Source organism: Ochotona princeps, chromosome 17 (genome assembly GCF_030435755.1).
Source record: "Ochotona princeps isolate mOchPri1 chromosome 17, mOchPri1.hap1, whole genome shotgun sequence".
Lineage (NCBI taxonomy): Eukaryota > Metazoa > Chordata > Mammalia > Lagomorpha > Ochotonidae > Ochotona > Ochotona princeps.
This window is the reverse complement of record NC_080848.1, coordinates 54,595,219-54,615,237: the sequence shown is the minus strand read 5'-3', so window position 1 is coordinate 54,615,237 and position 20,019 is coordinate 54,595,219. Positions and strand designations below refer to the sequence as shown.

The 20,019-nt window shown below is 45.0% G+C and overlaps 1 protein-coding gene across 1 annotated transcript in view; it reads right to left on the bottom strand.

Annotated features, from left to right (window-relative positions):
- The window catches only part of RABEP1 (rabaptin, RAB GTPase binding effector protein 1), an 82,392-nt gene that overhangs the window by 37,632 nt on the left and 24,741 nt on the right, over positions 1-20,019 (bottom strand). Inside the window, exons 3-5 of the mRNA XM_058675243.1 lie at positions 10,924-11,127; positions 9,028-9,188; positions 5,470-5,589 (exon numbers count right to left, since the gene is read on the bottom strand). Coding sequence (XP_058531226.1) covers positions 5,470-5,589; positions 9,028-9,188; positions 10,924-11,127 — 485 coding nt within the window. The remainder of the gene's footprint in view (positions 1-5,469; positions 5,590-9,027; positions 9,189-10,923; positions 11,128-20,019) is intronic.

The following is a 20,019-nucleotide window of genomic DNA, read 5'->3' as shown; positions in this document are numbered from 1 at the left end:
AAATGGTACCATACTCTTTATAAGTTTGCTTTTCCTTGACTTACAAATGCCTTTGTTATAAACAAAGGAGGCATTTTCAATATATGTACTCATGGAAATTAAAAGAGGAAGTCATGGTGGGAAAAATAGTATTTTGTCTTATTCCGCAACCACACAAATTTGAAAGTCCGGTGCAGAACATTGAACTGTTATATGCTATTGAGCAACTATAATACTCAGAATATTAACCAAGTCTAATATCTAAAAAATCAAGTCCAATAGTTGAAATATTTGCAATCATAATGAAAAATGCAACCATTTCCGAGAAAATGTCTATAGAATGACTTGTTTTATCCTGGCACATAAATTGCCCATTTTAAACTTTAATTATCAAGAATTTTTCAAAGTTAATGTCTAATTTTTAAATGTTCAATTTCTTTTTAATTGAAAAGTCAGATATACAGAGAGTAGGAGAGAAAGAGGGGAAGATTTTTCCATCCACTGGTTCACTCCCCAAGTGACCACAATGGCCAAAGCTTAGCTGACCTGAAGCCAGGAGCCGGAAGCCTCTTCCAGGTCTCCCAAGGCTTTGGGCCATCCTAGACTGCTTTCCCAGGCCACAAGCAGGAAGCTGGATGGGAAGCGAAGTCACCAAGATTAGAACCGGGGCCCATATGGGACCCTGGGCATGTGCAAGGCGAGAACTTTAGCTGCTAGGCTACAGCGCCTGGCCCAAATTTCAAATTCAAAGTCATTTTGATGTCTTTTCATCTTCTATCACATTATCCTTACTGCTCGGTCACTATACAACACTAGTCACAGACTCAAATGATTCTGGCAGCTGCTTAACGGCGGGCTGGCAGCCAATCAGAAGATACTCGGCGAGCGTGGCTGCGTGCTTACCATGGAGGCACCTTTCCCCGGCTAGCAAACTTGGGACGGCTTCAGGATGGCCAGGAAATGGTAGCAAATAACTACTCATTCTCCCAACTCTCACTTTTGAGAACTAAATTCCACTCTGCAACGAAGGTAACGTCCAGTACTGAGCAGAACTCTGGGAAGATGGTGGCAGCAGGGTGGCATAGTATTTCAATTTCCTTGGATACGCACACCCACAACAACCCAAGTCAAAACCACGTGATAAAGATCCGGGGAGAAAACACTGAAATCTCCTTGTCCCAAAGAACCCAGATGGTATCATCACCTACCCGGCGAGTGCGGAGGGAGGCGACAAGGGCCTGAGGTCACCGCAGTCGCCGGGACTGCCAAGCCGAGCTCGCTCCCGTGGTGGGCCAAGGTGACACGCTTGTGGAGGCTCACAACTAGGTTAAGGTAAACCAGAAGCCCACTTTCAGTTTCATTTCCCTGTCTCGACCACAGCTGCTTTTGGAATCCGCCATTCATATTATTCACCTGGTTTTTTCCTCTGTCCTTCATGAACTTGACCATTTTATTTGGGATGTGAGCTTTGTCACTGTGAGTTCCCAGGTTTCTTCACACAGTATCTTAACACCTAGCAAGTTTTATTTTCTAATGTGTCTAAATTTGTCAATTTTCCTTTTATAGTCACTGTATTTGTCCTACTTAAGAAACTTTGTGTGCCAACAAGTACTCTTTTTTTTTTTTTTTTAGTAGCTGAAAGTTTCAAAGGTTTACTTTTCAGCCTGGGGTTCTTAAGTCATTGAAATTAATTCTTGTGAGGTATAAAGTAGAAAGCCAATTCCACTTGATTCCATGGCTGTAACTCATCAGTCTGAAAACATGTGAAACAAGCCATTCTTCCCCCACTGCCCTGCAACACCTCCCACCCTGGGTCAAGTTCCCACATCCTTGAGAACAGCTCTATTTCTGGGCTCACCACTCTGCCTCACCCGTCCACCGGTTTACTTCTAAATCTGTTGACAAACCAGTGACAGTGGTGTCACTTCCAAAGTCTTCTCATGGGGTAAATAGAGCACATCTCCCCACCTTGTCTTCTCCAAAGTTTTGTGAGATACAATCCTTACTCTTGGCCTGTCTGCATCACTAATAGAATCTAATTATCAAGGTGTGTAGTTACCCTTGTTGCACTTTGAGTAGAACGTGCATTTATAAATGAAATTGGGGGAGATGCTGCTTTACCTACAATGTTCTGTGTCTTCATGCAGGAACACAGGTGTTCAACTCTTCATGAATAATGGCTTATAACATTCTGTCAAGATCAGACACACGTTTAGGTGCATGGCTAAGTAAGGCAGAGTTTGGGGGTTTCGTTTTTGTTTGGTTTTATTGAGACTCTTTCCCAACAGCGTTCTTTGATTGGACAGACTGGGTTACAGAAACACTGTTGTCTTGTTGGAGTAACTTCCAACCTGCTCAGCTCTTCTTGGGTCTAGTAACGGGATGTGCGTCCTGGAACATTCTGGCATGGCCAATCTCCACAGGTTCAGCTCTCCCACATTCTCACATTTCTTTTCTTCATGAAATGCAGTGTGTGAGACCACAAGTACAAGCTGCACACTTCCGAGCTTGGGCCTCTCTGCACAATGTTCCTGTCATTCCTGGATGGCTGCTCAGCACTAAGTTAGTACATGCTGAAATTCACTCAAATGCCTTTCTGAACTTAACTTGAGTATATTGTTTTTCTCCCTCAATCTTTCAGGAGACATATCACAAAAATGTTCTGGTAAAACACCACCCTTAAATTTCTGAGAATATATCCTACGTAGTCATGACTTTTTTCCTTTTCCTTTTTCTTTAGTTACATTGTTGAACATCTGATACTTTATTCCCCAACCCGTAATTCCCTTACACTACCTTGCTATGTGCTTATAAATGAAGAAGCACAAATCCTAGGAGCTATAGTTTTTGTTTTCTGAGCTTATAAAATTCATAAATTACTAAAATCTAAGAATTCCCTTTCCAGAAGGTCTGGAAAACCTGACCTGGTACACCAACGGAATCTGACGTCTCTGAGGAAGGGAAGGCAGAAAGACTCGGACTCTGCATTCGCGTTAGTTCACAACGACTATCTCAGGAACTGGCACTGCAGTGCAGCAACTTGAGCTGTCACTTATTAGGCTGCTCTCCTGTGCCAGGGTGCTGCCACAAGTTCTGGCAACTCCACCTGACTCAGTTCCCTGCTAACGTGCCTGGGGAGGCTGTGGATGATGGGCCAAGTGCTCAGGCCCCTGCCACCCACGGGGGAGAACCTGATGGAGCTCCTAGCTCCTGCCTTGGGCTTGGCCCATGTCTAACTGTTGGAGTCACCTGGGAAGTGAACACGTGGAGGGAAGATGGGCCTCCTTCATTCTCTCTGCTTCGCCCTCTTTCTCTGGTGCTCTGCCTTTCAACTGAACAAGGAAATGTCTTTAAAAATTTACTATTTCAGCTTTCCTATCCTATCTTGGGACAATACTGGCTAATTATCTTTTATTAGAAATGTTTCTAGTTCATCAATTTTCAAATTTAGAGGTGTAACATTATTCGTAGTACTTACCCAGAAATCTAATTTTCAGTTATGTTGGCTTCATTTTCTAAAGATTTTTTTTTTTCATTTTTGCTGAAAAGCCAGAGATATTTCTGTCATATTAGATTTTGAATTTCTTAATGTTCTTATTCTCTGCTATCTTGTTTCACTAATTTCTACTTGTGTTAATTCCGTTTATTTTCAGTTGATACTGTTTTTTTTTCTAAACCCCTGAGTTAATATTCCTATTCTTGGGTAAGGCACAGTAGCCCAGCAGCTAAAGTCCTTGCCTTGCATGCGCCCAGGATCCCGTATGGGTACCATTCTAATCCTGATGACTCTGCTTCCCATCCAGCTCCCTGGTTGTGGCCTGTGAAAGCAGTCGAGGACGGCCCAAAGCTTTGGGACCCTGCACCCGCCTGGGAGACCCAGAAGCAGCCCCTGGCTCCTGGCTTTGGATTGGCTGAGCTCCGGCCATTGCAGAGTAAACCAGCGGATGGAAGATCTTCCTCTCTGTATATCTGACATCCCAATAAAAATAAACAAATCTTTCAAAGAAACCATATTCTCCTGTATTTTTAAAATAATCTTTCAGATTTATATTGTTTTCACTCCCCAACAGCTACAGCTGGTCCAGGCTGGAGAGAGAAACGGGGAACTCAGATGAGATTTCCCTTGCGGATGAATGCATCCAGTGGAGCCCTCATCTGCTGCTTCCCAGGGTGCCCACCTGCACATCAGCAGGAAGCAGAACGGGGACCAACCAGGCAGTGGGACAGGAGACGGGCACCCAGTGGTGTCAACTACTGCCCCAAACATCCACCACCTAAGTATCTTGTCATTTTTTTTCCCATGAATGCTTTTTTCCATGCATCTTAACTATGTTATTGTAAATAACCATATAACATAATAGAGTTGTATAATATCAGTTCTTCAAAATGTGTTATTCTAGGAGTGTTGGGAAAAGTAATGTATCATATTACATTATCCTAAATGTTTATATGTCTTGATAAATGATTCTCATAGTGGCCTTCCAGTGGAGGTAGTTATCTCCATTTGACAGAGGAGAAAATCAAAGTACAGTACGAGCAGCAATGTGCCCAAGGTTCCTCAGGCTACGAAACGCTGAGCTCTTACCTAAAAGAAGGACCTGTTTGACACTGCACTTGGCTATATCAACTGTCATTGGGAAATCACTTATAGGTATAGCTTCCCTTCATTCCTTCTTTAAAAAAATTTTTTAAATGTTTTCCTTTAAATGTTGTTGACACAGCTGAGAGGGATGTGCACCCATGGGGGCCTCTGATGAGGGTGGGAAGGGTCAGGTATGGAGGGAGGTGGGTGGGACACATGTTTCAGTGCACAGGGGAGGCGGGGCAGGGACCGCTCCTGGCTGGCCTAGGTCCTCTCTTCCTCTACATCCAGTTTCACCCTGTGATTTTATTTTCAGTGCATCTTTTATAAAAACGTCTCATGTAAAAAACGCAATCTGATCGTCGTCGTGAGTAATCAGATCGTACGAACTTGAGACAGTCTCACTGGCTTCTATAGTCCTACTTTGTTCTTTTGTCTTTTCTCAGTTTTTCTGCTTTCTTACTTCATTTCTCCATTATTAAAAATTTTTTAAGATTCCTGTATCTCCTCTGCTGGGTCTTTATGGCCAACAAGGTCAGCCATACTCTGAAAGTTCTGGGGCTGAAAAAAAGTCAGCTCTGAACAGGATTTTCCTTGATTAAAAAAAAAAAACAAGGAAACAATGAATGAGACTTGGTTTCATGGTGATAAAAAAAAACTCTGTGAAGTGGTCACTGGGGACAAAGCATCGTTATTGCAATTATTCAAGACGTCCTTAAGGGCAAAACCATTCTGAAGTGGGTATTTTTTCTTCGTGTGTGTGCGCATGTGGGCATGTTAGAGAAAACAAGGTTCTTGAGATGCACAGTCTAAATCACAGTGTTTTCACCCTCCGTGATTCTAATTTTGGTCAAGGCATAAAAGCAGAGCCTAGGGTCTCACACACATGGATTACAGAGCTCTACAACCTTGGAGGCCTCCAGTTCCTTAATCTTCTCCTCAGCCTCTGTCAGTTTATCTTTCAAAGCTGCAATTTCCTTCTCCATGGGCATCACAACAGATCGAAGTTTTTCAGCATCCTCCTGGGCCTGTGGTGAGAGAGAAGTAAATGTCACAACTTACTCACTGACTGCTTTTCTAAGAAATACTGACTCATCCCTTTACTAAAAATTAACATAATCCTACCATGTGCTGTGTTAGCATTTATAACATCGACCGGTTAAATGATGCACTGCTTTCACAATGAAGCAGTCCCCAATGCTTCCATGTGAAGTAGCAGAAACAGACTGACCATGACAAATTTTTATGATTAAGTTAGAAAAAAGCCCGTATGTAACTGGAAATAGACATAATACTTATAATTCTGGGTTACTAAGTTAAAGAGTTCATAATTTCCTTTTTTTGTATTATTATTTTTATTGGAAAGAAAAGATTTTATGAAGAGAAGAGACACTGAGAGAGATCTTCCATCTGCCGGCTCACTCTCCAAACGGTCACAACAGCCGGGGCTGAGCTGGTCCAAAGCCAGGAGCCTCATCTAGGTCTCCCACGTGAGTGCAGGGTCCCAAGGCTTCGGGCCGTATTCCACTGCTTTTCCAGGTCCTAAGTAGAGAGCTGCATGGAGAGCGGAGCAGCCAGAATATGAAGCAGTGTCCATATGGGATCCTGGCACTTGCAAGGTAAGGATTTAACCATTGAGCCACTGCACTTAACCCATATGTGAGTTATTGGGCACTATTAAAATAATTGTTTATACTTAAACTATAGCCTGCATTTTCTAAAATCTTAGGGGAAAAAAGGCTTCTGCTTGAGGCAGTCTAACCTGATTTGAACACATCACAACGTATACAGGTGTTGAAAAACCACATGACATCCCACAAGAAATTTTTTGGGTCAATTGAAAAAAATTTTTTTGTTTTAAAGATTTATTTTATTTTTATTGCAAAGTCAGATATACTGAGAGGAGGACAGATAGAGAGGAAGTGGAGCTGCCGGGATTAGAACCAGCGGCCATATGGGATCAAGGCAAGGACCTTAGCCACTAGGCCACGCTGCCGAGCCCCAATTGAAAAAATTTTAAAGGCTTCCATTCAATTATTTCAAAAGCAATTTTAAAATATTATGTTGTTGGGTCCGGTTACGCGGCCTAGCAGCTAAAGTCCTCGCCTTGAACGCAACGGGATCCCATATGGGCGCCGGTTCTAATCCCAGCAGCTCCACTTCCCATCCAGCTCCCTGCCTGTGGCCTGGGAAAGCAGTCGAGGACGGCCCAATGCTTTGGGCCCTGCACCCGGGTGGGGGACCCGGAAGAGGTTCCTGGTTCCTGGCTTTGGATTGGCGCGCACCGGCCGTTGCGGCTCACTTGGGGAGTGAATCATCGGACGGAAGATCTTCCTCTTTGTCTCTCTTCCTCTCTGTATATCTGACTTTGTAATAAAATAAATAAATCTGTTAAAAAAAATTATGTTGTTTTTAGCATCTTAATGAACCAAACAAAATACAAGCTCCACACAGTTTTCTAAATTCCCTTTTCAAAACATGGATTAAAAAGGAATTAACTGGGCCTCGCACAATAGCCTAGCGGCTAAAGTCCTCACCTTGCACCCCAGGAAGCCCATGTGGGCACTGATTCATACCCTGGCTACTCTGGTTCCCATCCAGCTCCCTTCCTGTGGCCTGGGAAAGCAGTGGAGGTCGGCCCAAAGCCTTGGGATCCTGCACCCATGTGGGAGACCTGGAAGAAGCACCTGGCTCCTGGCTTCAGGTCGGCTCAGCTTCAGCTGTTGTGGCTACTTGGGCAGTGAACCATTGGACGGAAGATCTTCCTCTCTGTCTTTCCTCCTCTCTGTATATCTTACTTTGTAATTAAAACAGGGGGGGATCAACTGGGATCAATGTGATGGCTCAATTGGCTAATCCTCCAGCTGCAAGTGCTGACATCCCTTATGAGTGCTACTTTGTGTCTTGCCTGTTTCATTTCTCATCCAGCTCCCTGCTTAATGCCTGGAAAAGAAGAGGGCCCAAAGCCTTGGGACCCTTGACACATGTGGGAGACCTAGCAGAAGTTCTTGGCTGTTGGCTTCAGATCAGCTCAGCTCTGGCCATTGATCCAAACTAATCAAAGGCTTTCTAAGTTTTCTCAATAGGGATGGGCACTTGGCAGGACTCATCACCCTGCCAGGAGTGCCTGCTCTTTTTTGGCTCCTTTTCAGATGCCAGCTTCATGCTAATGAGCACAACAGTTGATGACACAAGTAACTGGATCCCTGCCACCCACATGGTAGACCCAGACAAAACAACGTAATAGACTCCTGGCTTCACCCGGGCCCAGCACTGAAAGCATCTGGGAATGAACCAGCAGAGAGAAGATCTCTAATTCTCTCTGCCTTTCAAACCAATAAAAATTGAAAAGTAAATTTTCTCAGTGATTAAAAATCACACCTTATGCCTTATAGCCCTATTTTCAAGCACATTATGTGTTATATTCATTACACAGGAACCAAGAGATAAAGAGGAAAAGAAGAAAAATAAAACCTGTTCTAAAATTTCAGTTCAGCCACAATCATAAAAAAAAAATTTCACATAGTATTTGTCGAGGCAGGCACTGTGGCCCAGTAGTCTGAGTCTGTCCTTGGGATGCCCACATCCCATTTCAGAGTGCCAGTTCAAGTAACTGCTACTCTGCACTTCCAATCTAGGTTCCTGCAAACATGCCCGAGAGACAGGGAATGACAGCCCAAGTCCGTGGGTTCCTGCCACTCGCGTGGGGACTGAACCAGTACATGAAGGTTGACTGATCAATCTTTCCCCACTCTGTCACTTTGCCCTTCAAATCAATCAATATGGAACATACATATTCTAGAAGACATTACTCTAGGCATTTAGGACACAAAAATTAGGGTCAGTAGGATAAGCCATTACTTGAGACGCCTTCATCCCAGACTGGAGTGACAGTTTGGGTCCTGGTTACTCCACAGTGCAGATCCAGCTTGGGCAGCAAATGATGGTCCGTGACCTTGGGCTCCTGCCACCCGGGTGGGAAACACAAGAGTTCCTGGCTCTTGACTGCAGACTGACTCACTGACTCAACCCTAGCAGTTGGGGACATTTGGGAAGCAAACCAGCTGATGTGTACTATTTCTCTGTCTAGGTTTCCTGGTTTCAAGAGCTATCATTCTAGCAAGAGAGAAAGGCAGCAAACATTCCACAAAATAGATAGGTCAACTCCACAGATTATAAGGTACCAGGTGCAAAGGAAAGAGTGCCATAAAGGGAATCAGGAAGCTAGTGAGCGCAGAGAGGGCAACAGGCAAGCTCAGTGTGGAGTACAATGGTCAGGATGGACCTTGTCAAGCAGTGGCATCGACGACGGGTTCACCCTGGGCATGGGGGCATCACATTATCGAACACTATGTTGTGTGTCCAAACCATTCCTCTAGAGAGAACACAAAACTACTACCACAACCACGACAGCACTTGGCACTTGCATACACATATTTGTGCAGAGAAACACATTTCCTTCGTACCTTTTTCATTTCGTTTTCTAAATTTTCCTCCTCTTGGCCTTCAGACAGCCTCCTTCTTAAATCAGCTATCTCCCTTTCTGCAGACTCGCGGTACTGTGCCCACTGCGTTCGCTCTTGCTCCAGCCTAAGGTGGAACTGGTGCTCATAGTCACGAACTGTTTCTACAAAACATCACCAAATATTTCATGTCTCCACGTGGTGAATAAAAGGCTCCGTACACACCAAAACTGTTTAAATTATTTGAGGAGCTTATGCTAATTTCTAAAACTACTTAAGAAAAAAAATACATCACATTTCTAGTTTTCAAAATCTGCAGAAATAAGGGTTTTAAATTATCATCTCTAACTTTCACCATAATCTATGTGTGCCATGTGTTGCTTTACACACGAGGAAAATTTAAGAAAGGTTAAACAGTCTGGCCAGGTTCTCGTAAGCAGGAAGCAGAGCTAGAACGCAAACTTATGGCCATACTGTGGTACAGGGTATTAGGCAGCCGCCTGTATCCTGCACCCACTGCTGACGCAGAGGAAGATGGCCCATGCCCCTGCGCCCCAGCCATCCACGGCGCGTCCTGGATGGAGTCCCTGGCTCCTGGCTTCAGCCTGGTCCAGCACTGCGTGTGGGTGTGAAGGTCATCTGGAGAGTAAACCGTCGGATGGAAATGTCTAACTTTACATTTCAAATAGATCCATAAATCTTAAGAACACACATACACACACACAAGATTTCACACTTATCACCAGCACCAAAATCTATGTTCTCAGACACCACCCTATGGCTCCCAAGACAACTGTAACATATTACACCAATCTCACTGTCTAAAAGGGCACAAAAGGGGATATATTTCCGTAACATTCAAATGCAACCCCAGACTGTAATTTGAGAAAAGTACAATAGTCTTATAAAAAGGTTTCATTTCAATAAAACACCAGTATCTTTAATAGAATCTTAAGTTATATCTTTAATAGAATCTTAAGTTATGTTAATTATGTGACACATAACTGCTGGCCACCTATTAATTCCCACTCCTCCTTCCTTACAAAAAGAGCCCAATTTTGTTCAGGAAGCCCATGTGCCCAATTGATAAACTATATGTTCCTGTCTCATATATGGCAACTGTGAATAACCACACTTGACCCACAAAGTCTAAGTGAAGTGGAAGACTTCACCTGCAAAGGCAATTTTTTTCTTAAAAAACTAAACAATATGGCAATGATAAACCGGAAGGGCAGTAATGACCTCGAGGCGGCGTGTGTACACAGCCTCCTGTAATGGGCGAGACCGCGCTGCAGGTCGGCACCCTTCTGTCCCCACAGGGCTCCTCTCACCCACACGACCTGCCTCACTTCTATGGGAAAATCTTTAAAACCTTGGTTCGCGGGTGAGGCTTAAAAGCAGGGATTCTCTTTTATCTGACAGGACATCTTGAAGACAGTAGTATAAAGAGCCAGAAATGAAACTTGGTATAAATTATAAGGCCCCAGGCCGGCGCGATAGCTTAGTGGTTAAGGTCCTCGCCTTGAACACACGGGGATCCCATACTGGCGCCGGTTCTAATCCCGGCAGCTCTGCCTCCCATCCAGCTCCCTGCTTGTGGCCTGGGAAAGCAGTCTAGAATGGCCCAAGGCATCGGGACCCTGCACCTACGTGGGAGACCCGGAAAGAAGTTCCTGGCTCCTGGCTCTGGATCAGCGTAGCACCGGCCATTGTGGCCACTTGGGGAGTGAATCATCGGATGGAAGATCTTCCTCTCTGTCTCTCTTCCTCTCTGTACATCTGCCTTTTCAATAAAATAAATAAATCTTTAAAAAAAATTATAAGGCCCCATGAAAAATGTTCTCACAACCACCAGAATCTGTAACTGCAGAAAACCCGCAAACTGCTCTTGGTCTTCACCTTTCATGACAGCCTGCAACGAGGCCACTTCTTCCCGCCACTGCCTCTTCACCTCGTCGATGGCTTCTTGCTTGGTGTTCTCCGAGACGGTGGCTATGGCCTTGATGGTCTCCATCTCGGCCTGAGCTTCCCACAGCTGTGTCCGAAGCTGGCCCAGGTCGTCCTGCGCAGCCTGCAGCACTGCATTCTGTCTCTTCAGGTCCTCTGAGGGGAAAAAGGACAAGCCCTTCCGTCAGTGAGGGAGTCAGCGGAGCAGGCTCATGTTCTACGGGGAAAAAAGCAGGCATTACGTTCTGAAGTAACATGCAAAATTACACCAGTTTAAAAAGAGGTGAGATGTGAATCATTAACGGCCTATTCCCAAAGTGGTTAGGGTTGTAGTAACTTCAGAATGAAATGTTGGCTCTTCCATGGCTGGCTCAATGAACCTGGTCAAATTATTTAACCCTCTGGCTGAAGTTGCCACATCTGGGAAACAGGGATTAAAAATAATCACCAAATACAAAAAAAAAAAAACAAAAAACTACCAAAAAAAAATAATCACCTCTGGGTCCAGCACAGTAGCCTAGTGGCTAAAGTCTTTGCCTTGCATGCCCATGCGGGTGCCGGTTCATATCCCAACTACTCCACTTTCCTTCCAGCTCCCTGCTTGTGGCCTGGGGAAACAGAGGATGGCCCAAGGCCTTGGGACACTGCACACATATGAGAGACCCGGAAACGGCTACTGGCTTCAAATTGGTCCAATTCAGGCACTTGAGTGAACCAGCGGACGGAAGATTCTTCTGTCTGGGTCTCTCTCTGTAAATTTGCCTTTCCAATAAATAAGTAAATCTTTTTTAAAAAGTTTATTTTGCTTAGATTGTCAACAACAATACAATAAAAAAAAAAGATATTTGTACTTTTCAGAAAAAAAAAATTAAAAAAAAATAAAAAAAAAAAAGTTTATTTTGCTTGAAAGAGTTACAGAAAGACAGGGAGAGACAGGTCTTGCACATGCTGGTTCACTCCCTAAACAGTTGCAATGGCCAGAGCTGGGCTTGTCCAAAGCCGGGAGTCTGGAGCTTCTTCCAGGTCTTTTACATGAGTGCAGGAGCTTAAGGCCTTGGGCCAACCTCTGCTGCTTTCCCAGAACATTAGCAGGGTGCTGGATCAGAAGCAGGGCGGCCAGGGTTCGAACTGATGCCCCATGAGGGAATGCCAGTGCCACAGGCAGAGGATACGCTGGCTATTACACCACACTGGCCCCACGTGCCTTTAAATACATTTGTCAGTGATCAGTATTCCTTCTTCAGCAATATCTTTTTCTGTTCCAAATAAACTGGTTCCTTCTAGAAGCACATGTTCTAGACGGTAAGTATGTTTTTTCACAAAACTTTTTCCAGTCTACTTCTGCTTAGATCTTAACTGCTTTTTTGTACCTTTTTAATATCCATGTGAAAGTCATACTTAGGGGGTAAAAACTGTTCATCTTTGCAAAAAACTGACTTGCAGATTCCACCAACCTCCATACAAGTCCCACGGTCACACGGGATTGGTCACGTGTGTGCCCAGGCGGGAGAGTGACAGCGATCCTTTGCTTCAGTCTCTCATCAGTGGTGAAACTCTAGTTCACTGTTCTACCTTCAATGTCAGCTGAAGTCATGAAGACATCACTGTTATCAGTCATTAAGAATTAGCCATCAGCAGCCTCGGTCACGGGGGAGCAAACTCAGTGATACTATTTCTTTAACTAAAAGAAATGTTAACACTCGTCAGTTTCACACAAGTCTCTTACCACAACTACCAACATAAATGCAGAGTGCACGGCAGCATTTTAAGGGGAAAGGCTCTACTTCAGAAATGTGCTTAGGCCTGGCAATGGAACTAAGCCAGCAACGGACTGAAGACACAGACACCGAATCACAGTGAGAACGTGCAGCCTGCACACAGGTGCAGATGAACTCTATTTCAGTGTTAAACTATTTCATTAAATACATAAAAAAAGAAACTATTACTTTCGGAATACTTTAGAGGGTTTTCTTTTAAATGTTTATTTCATTTTTCTTCTACTAGAATGGCAAAATAAGAGTGATCTTCCATCCACTACTTTATTGCTCAAAGGCTTGCAAAAGCCAGCACTGGGCCTGGCCAAAGCCGACTCATCTAGGTCTCCCTTCTGGGTGGAAGCGGCCCAAGCACCTGCAGGAAGACGGATCCGAGCACAACAGTCAAAACTCAAACAGGCGCCCCAATGCGGACGTGCGTGTCCCCCGCGGCAGTTTCAGCCACTGGACCACAAGACCTATCCCTGTGCCCAGTGCGGTAGCCTAGTGGCTAAAATTCTTGCTTTTTCATACACCGGGATCCCATATGGGTACCGCTTCATACTCTGGGTACTCCACTTCCCATCCAACTCTCTACTGTGGCCTGGGAAAGCAGTGCAAGATGGCCCAAAGCCTTGGGACCCTACAGCCACATGAGAGACCTGGAAAAGGCTCTAGGATCCTGGCTTTGGATCGGTTCAGCTCCGGCCATGTGGCTGCTTGGGGAGTGAGTCAGCGGACAGAAGATCTTCCTCTCTGCCTCTCCTGCTCTCTGTATATCTGACTTTCAAATAAAAATAAATCTTTAAAAGAAAAAGACCTACCCCTAAGGATATTTAATTCACTGCTGACCCTACAAAGTTATCATAACTCAAACTTATGTATTTAACATCACCCCATGCCAATTATCCCCACTCAGAATTGGCGATGACCCAGACCTATAACTCCCATGACACTATCAGCAGAAAAGTTGCCAAAACACTAACATTATAACCCATTTTTCACAAGTTTCCACGCATTTAAAAGCAGCAATGTTGGGGCTGGCTCAGTGGTACAGAAGAATCCTCCATACACAAGGGCCACTATCCCACACAGGCACCAGTCCTGTCCCGGCTGCTCCACTTCTGACCCAGCTCATTGCTTCCAGCCTGAGAAAGCATCAAAGGCTGGCTCAAAGCCTTGCGACCCTGCACGCAAATAGAAGACCCAGAAGAAACTCCTGGCTCCTAGCTTCAAATCAGCTCAGCTTCCAGTGGACGGAAGAGCTTTCTCTCTCTCCTTCTCTCTGTATATCTGCTTTACAAATAAAACAATCTTTTTGCTAATGTGGGTAAAGTTTTGTGTTATTTCGTCTTTTTTTTTTTAATTATTTCATTTTTATTGGAAAGTCAGATATACAGAGAGGAAGAGACAGAGAGGAAGATCCTCCATCCATTGATTTACTCCCCAAGTGAGCGCAACAGCCGGATCTGAGCAATCGGAAGCCAGGAGCCAGGAACCTCTTCCAGTTCTCCCACATGGGTGCAGAGTCCCAAGGCTTTGGCCGTCCTCTCCTGCTTTCCCAGGCCACAAATGGAGCTGGATGGGAAGTGGGGCTGCCGGGATTAGAACTGATGCCCATACAGGATCCCAGCATGTGCAAGGTGAAGCTATCAGCTAGGCTACCATACCGGGCCTTTGTTCTGTCTTGTTTCTTTAAACAGCTTTGTTGGTCTCTGGTTCTGTATTCTTTCCTATGTAATGACTCTGTGTTGGGGCCAGTGCCACAGTGGGTAAAGCTACCACCTGTAGTGCTGGCATCCCATATGGGCACCGGTTGCAGTCCTGGCTGCTCCGCCTCCCATCCAGCTCCCTGCTTGTGGCCCGAGAAAGCAGTCGAGGATGGCCCAATGCCTTGGAACCCTACACCTGGGTGGGAGACCCAGAATAGGCTCCTGGCTCCTGGCTTCAGGTCAGCTCAGCTCGCGCCATTGTGGCCTTTGGGAAGTGAACCAGTGAACCAGCAAACCAGCGAATTAAAGATCTTTCTTTTCGTATTTCCTTTTCTCTGTAAATCTGTGTTTTCAGTAAATATAAATCTTGCAGAAAAAAAAGAGAGATAGAAACAGAGATCCCCTATTCACTGGTTCAACACCCAAATGGCCATAGTGGTTAGAGCTGAGCTAGTCTGAAGGCAGGAGTCCAGAGCTGCTTCTGAGTCTCCCCTGGGAGAGCCCAGGTCCTTGGGCCATCTACAGCTATTTTCCTAGGCACAGAAGCAAGGCGTAGGATCTGAAGTGGAGCAGCCAGGACACAAATCAGCACTCACATGGGATCCTGGCACATGCAAAGTGAGGACTTAGTCACTGAGCCACCACACTGGGCCTTCTAATTCTGAATTTCAAGTAAATAAATTAACATAAATGAAGAAATTTCTCTGTTTGTTTTCCTTCTCACAAACCTGCATCTCTTTCAGTTCCTTTAGTGATTGGAGGCAAATGCCCCTAGTTGTGGTATGTCAGGGGATCTGTTTTTTCCTCACTGCTAACTCAACCACATATAAAATTAGGGGTTGACAATTATTTTTCCCATGCATTCTGGAGATTTTAATTCTCTTCTGGCATCGTCTGTGCTTATGGGGTAGCTCCTTTCAGCACAATTGCTTTTTCTCTCAGCAATTCTATTTTTAATTTACCTACCTATGTTTTTACTTATTCAAAAGGGTGAGTTATACAAATAGAGGGATAAAGAGAGATCTTCCATCCACTGGTTCACTCCCCAGAAGGCTGTGGTAGCCAGGACTGGGTCAGGCCGAAGCCAGGAGCTTCTTCAGGGTCTCCCACAGGAGTGTGGTGACCCAGGGACTTGGGTTATCATCTGCTGTTTTCTCTGGTACGTTAGTGGAGGATAGGAAGTGGAACAGCTGGGACTTGAACCAGCACCTACATGGGACATGTGTTACGGGGAGCAGTTCAGCCCTCGGCACCACAATGCCAGCTCCTCTCTGGGGTCTTTTTTTGTTGTTGTTGTTTAACATTTTCTTTTCAGTCTTGATGATTTATAGTTTCTGTCCAAGAATACACTTACAATTATTTACCCTACTCTGCACTCACCATTCAGACGCGCATTTTCTGTAACGCTTATGAAATCTGTTATCTCAAATATTTTCTCAAATATGCTGGAAGTTTTCAATCAACAATCAATTCTCTATGCCTTTGATACCTTCTTTGAATATTCTCCCTACCCCATATCCCTGACTTGTTTTTTCCCTCTAGCTGGGAGAATTCCTCAACATCCCTCTGTAATCACTGAAATCATTATCTTGTCTGCAATTTAAATCCCTTGTGAGCCTCACCTGAAGTTCTGTAATTTCCTTCCGAAATTTTGAATGGCTTTTGTTTGTTAATTTTGCAGGCACTGTTATTTCATTCCCTCCCTAAATGTAGGCTCATGGCACTGGGCCCTCAGCTTCCCGCCCTTCCTTTTCACCACTGGCATTCTGGTTGGCATCGGGGCTCTCCACACAGCCCACAGGTGAAGTCCAGACACTGGCTCTGTCTTCTGATGCTTCATGGGCTCCGCTGCTCTCCGTTTCCTTCAGCTGGAGAAGGCTCAGGACTTCCGTTCGCTGTTTGATGTCCTAGGCTCCTACTCACTGCCCCAAACCAAGGGGATCCAAACCACAAACTTTCCCACAGCACCAGCCTCTGTACCGCAGCTGGCCAGAAGAGGAAAGCTCAATCAGAAAACACTTTTGCTCAAGTCCAATAGACAACATCAAGAGAACTTTCAGAAAGTGTGTAACATTTCCAGTAGCAGTCAGCTGGGGGGTGGAGGAGAAAGGAAGGTATACACTAAGGTAAAAATAGGCAGGGAGAGGACTCAAAACATTCAAATTTCATTAGCTTTTTCTTATTGCTGTCTGAACTTGTGTTCCAGCTGTTCCTCAAATAACTGCAAGCACAGCTGTTACGGCACTGAGGCGAAAGCTGCCCCTGTGGGGCAAGGCTGTGTCTGGATTCCTGAGCTACCTGGACCTGGTCTGCTGACAGATCCAACACAGACTGCTGAGTACAACAAAACCAGGCCCTCCGCCTACAACACCCGCAGGCACTGTGAAGCCTGGGCTCACACGTCACACCGGTCGCTGCTTTAGAGGGAATCTTTAAATACATCACACTGTGTAGGCAAACAACCAACACAGAGACAAAACAATCAGCGTCGGCTCTCAGGTCGTGCACACTGTCTCTGGTCAGGCCACCAGGGACTCCTAGAAAGGATCCCAGTATTCCAGGCTGCCTATCCGCCGAACCTCCAACTGCACAAAGGCAAGTGTACAGAGAAAGCCATTCATGGGCTGTGAAAGCAATGGAAACACAGCAAGCACGGTTTCCGAACTAGTCCACATTGTTTCCTTCAGAGACAGAAAACTGCAAAGTCCTAATGCACTTCACAAGTGAGTCTCTCAATCATTTTCACTTCAGAATTTTACAAAAGGTCAATTTTAAAATTTCAAAGAAAATACGAAAGCAAAACCCTAACAGCTTTATTTAGGGACAGCAAAAAAAAAGCAAATCTAGCAAATTTTGAACAAGATTAACCTCGATTTGTTGGAAAACAAACACTGATGGGAAAAAAATTATTGCGAGGCTAGACAAGTGAGCTATGGGGACTCTGGGTGTGAGGTGAGGGGTGTGTTTGGCCAGGATCCCTCTGGGCTTGAACAGGTCAGCAGAGGAAATGCTGTCACGGCCTTATCTATATACGTTAAGCATACTACAGGTCACCTTGATAAGAACACACTTTTACAAAAAGTCTAAGGTGGCGTCTTGCCAATTCAAGATAAACAAATTTAGGGGTCAGTGTAGTGCCACAGTTTGCCTGCTAACAGGCTGGGAAAGCAGTACTGCATGGCCAAAACAGTTAGGACCCTGCCAGCCATGTGGAAGACCCTCAGAAAACTCTTGCTTTGGTCAGGCCTAGACCTGGCTACTGCCGCCACTTAAAGATCTGTCAACTCCTTCAAATAAATAAATCTTAGGCCCAGCACGTCTAATTGGCCAAATCCTTGCCTTGCAAGCGCCGGGATCCCATATATGGGCGCCAGTTCAGGTCCCAGCAGCTCCACTTTCCATCCAGCTCCATGCTGGTGCCTGGGAGGGCAGTAGAGGAAGGCTCCAAAGCCCTGGGACCCTGCACCCACACAGGGGATTCGGAAGAAGCTCCTGACTCCTGGCTTTGAATCAGCTCAGCTCTAATTGTTGTGGCCACTTGGGGAGTGAACCAGTGGACAGAAGATCTTTGACTCTCCTCCTCTCTGCAAATCTGCCTTTCCAATAAAAATAAGTAAATCTTTTAAAAAAAAAAGTATTAAAATGGGGCCCGGCGGCGTGGCCTAGCGGCTAAAGTCCTCGCCTTGAAAGCCCCGGGATCCCATATGGGCGCCAGTTCTAATCCCGGCAGCTCCACTTCCCATCCAGCTCCCTGCTTGTGGCCTGGGAAAGCAGTCGAGGACGGCCCAAAGCTTTGGGACCCTGCACCCGCGTGGGAGACCCGGAAGAGGTTCCTGGTTCCCGGCTTCGGATCCGCGCGCATCGGCCCGTTGCGGCTCACTTGGGGAGTGAATCATCGGACAGAAGATCTTCCTCTCTGTCTCTCCTCCTCTGTGTATATCTGGCAGTAATAAAATGAATAAATCTTTTAACAAAGTATTAAAAGGCAGAGGAAGATAACAAATTCTAAGAAAAAATCAACAAAGCTTATTTCTCATGACAAATTACATTCAAACAATGACAACATTGTGCAAAATCTAGAATCTTCCCCAGAAGAATGCTTTCTTGATAGAAACCATGCCTCATTTATCCCAGTCTCCAGAATGACTTGAAGTGTGCCAACACGCCAAAACATGAACACCAGCTTTCCCACCTCCCGATCAGCCCGCCACAGAACAAAACTCAATGGGGAACAGTCCAACCGCAAACCAGCAGAAAACGTAATCCTATCCATGTCACAGGGAGCTTTCCAAGCCAGGACTACATTCTGTGTGGTCTGAAGGCCTTTGCATAGGAAGAAGTTGATTCCATTAGCCTCAACTGGTTACCATTTACACAGACTGAAAAATTCCACTGCAGAGCAGCTCAGGTGAGGTGCCACATTCCTGGGGCGGGCAGAAGTTTTTCAACGGGCTCACAAATATTTGTTGTTTTAAAGGAATCACCTTCCAGATCCTCAACTCTCATCAATATTTCTTCCTATAAACAGAGGGATATGTAAATATATATTCCCCTTACTTCCCTTTCAAAATCACAGGTTTCCTACTCAGCAAAAGAAAGGTTTTTCATCCACCCTGAACTGTACTAGGCTTTACCGTCTACTGTACAAGAATTCCAGTGCAGTGCCAAATCAGGGGACAATGTCAGCGTCAATAATACTGATAAAAGTGAGTTAATAATTGCTTAGCAAATCCTCTGGCAAGGAAGGTGATTGCAAAGTCTGTTTTTAACGAAACTGAAAGATCTAACTGTCAGTTAATAGCATTCAAATATCTTTAAGTTGAACCACCTTTTGACATCTAACTCAGTTTAAAAAGTTCAATAATTGCTACAATAAAGCTCTTTCATTCCTATTTTATCACTCACATCTGGAAAAAAAAAAAAAAAACCTGCCAAACATTTGAAGCTTCTTCCAGGTCCCCCACACGGGTGCAAGGGCCCAAGGACTTGAGCCATCTACTGCTGCTGTCCCAGGCCACTAGCAGGGAGCTGCAAGGGAAGTGGAGGAGCAGGGACTTGAACCAGTGCCCACGGAGGATGCTGGAGCCACAGCAGGTGGTTTTACTATGCCATAGCACCAGCCCTGAAAACCACTTGTAAGAATTAAAAGTCTAACAGGCAGGCATTTGGCTGAGTGGTTAAGTCACCCACGATAGCAGAATGCCTAGGTTCCATACCCAGCTCCGGGTCCTAACTCCAGCTTCCTGCTAACGCAGACCCTGGGGTCAAGAAATCAGGTTCCTGCCACCTCCTCAGCAGACTGGAGTTCCCGGCTCCCAGCTTTAGTCCAGCAGCAGTTACTGCAAGCTTTTCAAGGGTTAACCAACAAATGGGAGTGATCTCCTTCACTGGCTCTCTGTCTAATTAAAAACAGATATAATCCCATTTCTAAGATTTAAAAGAGCAAAGCCCAAACCAAGGGCTTGTACAATGTAAGATTTCTGCTAAAAAGCTTATTTGTGACTTTTCTGTTCAAGGTATAATGATGTAAATTACTGTGAAGATATTACACTGGATAAGTTTATAAGAATGAAGCTTTAAAA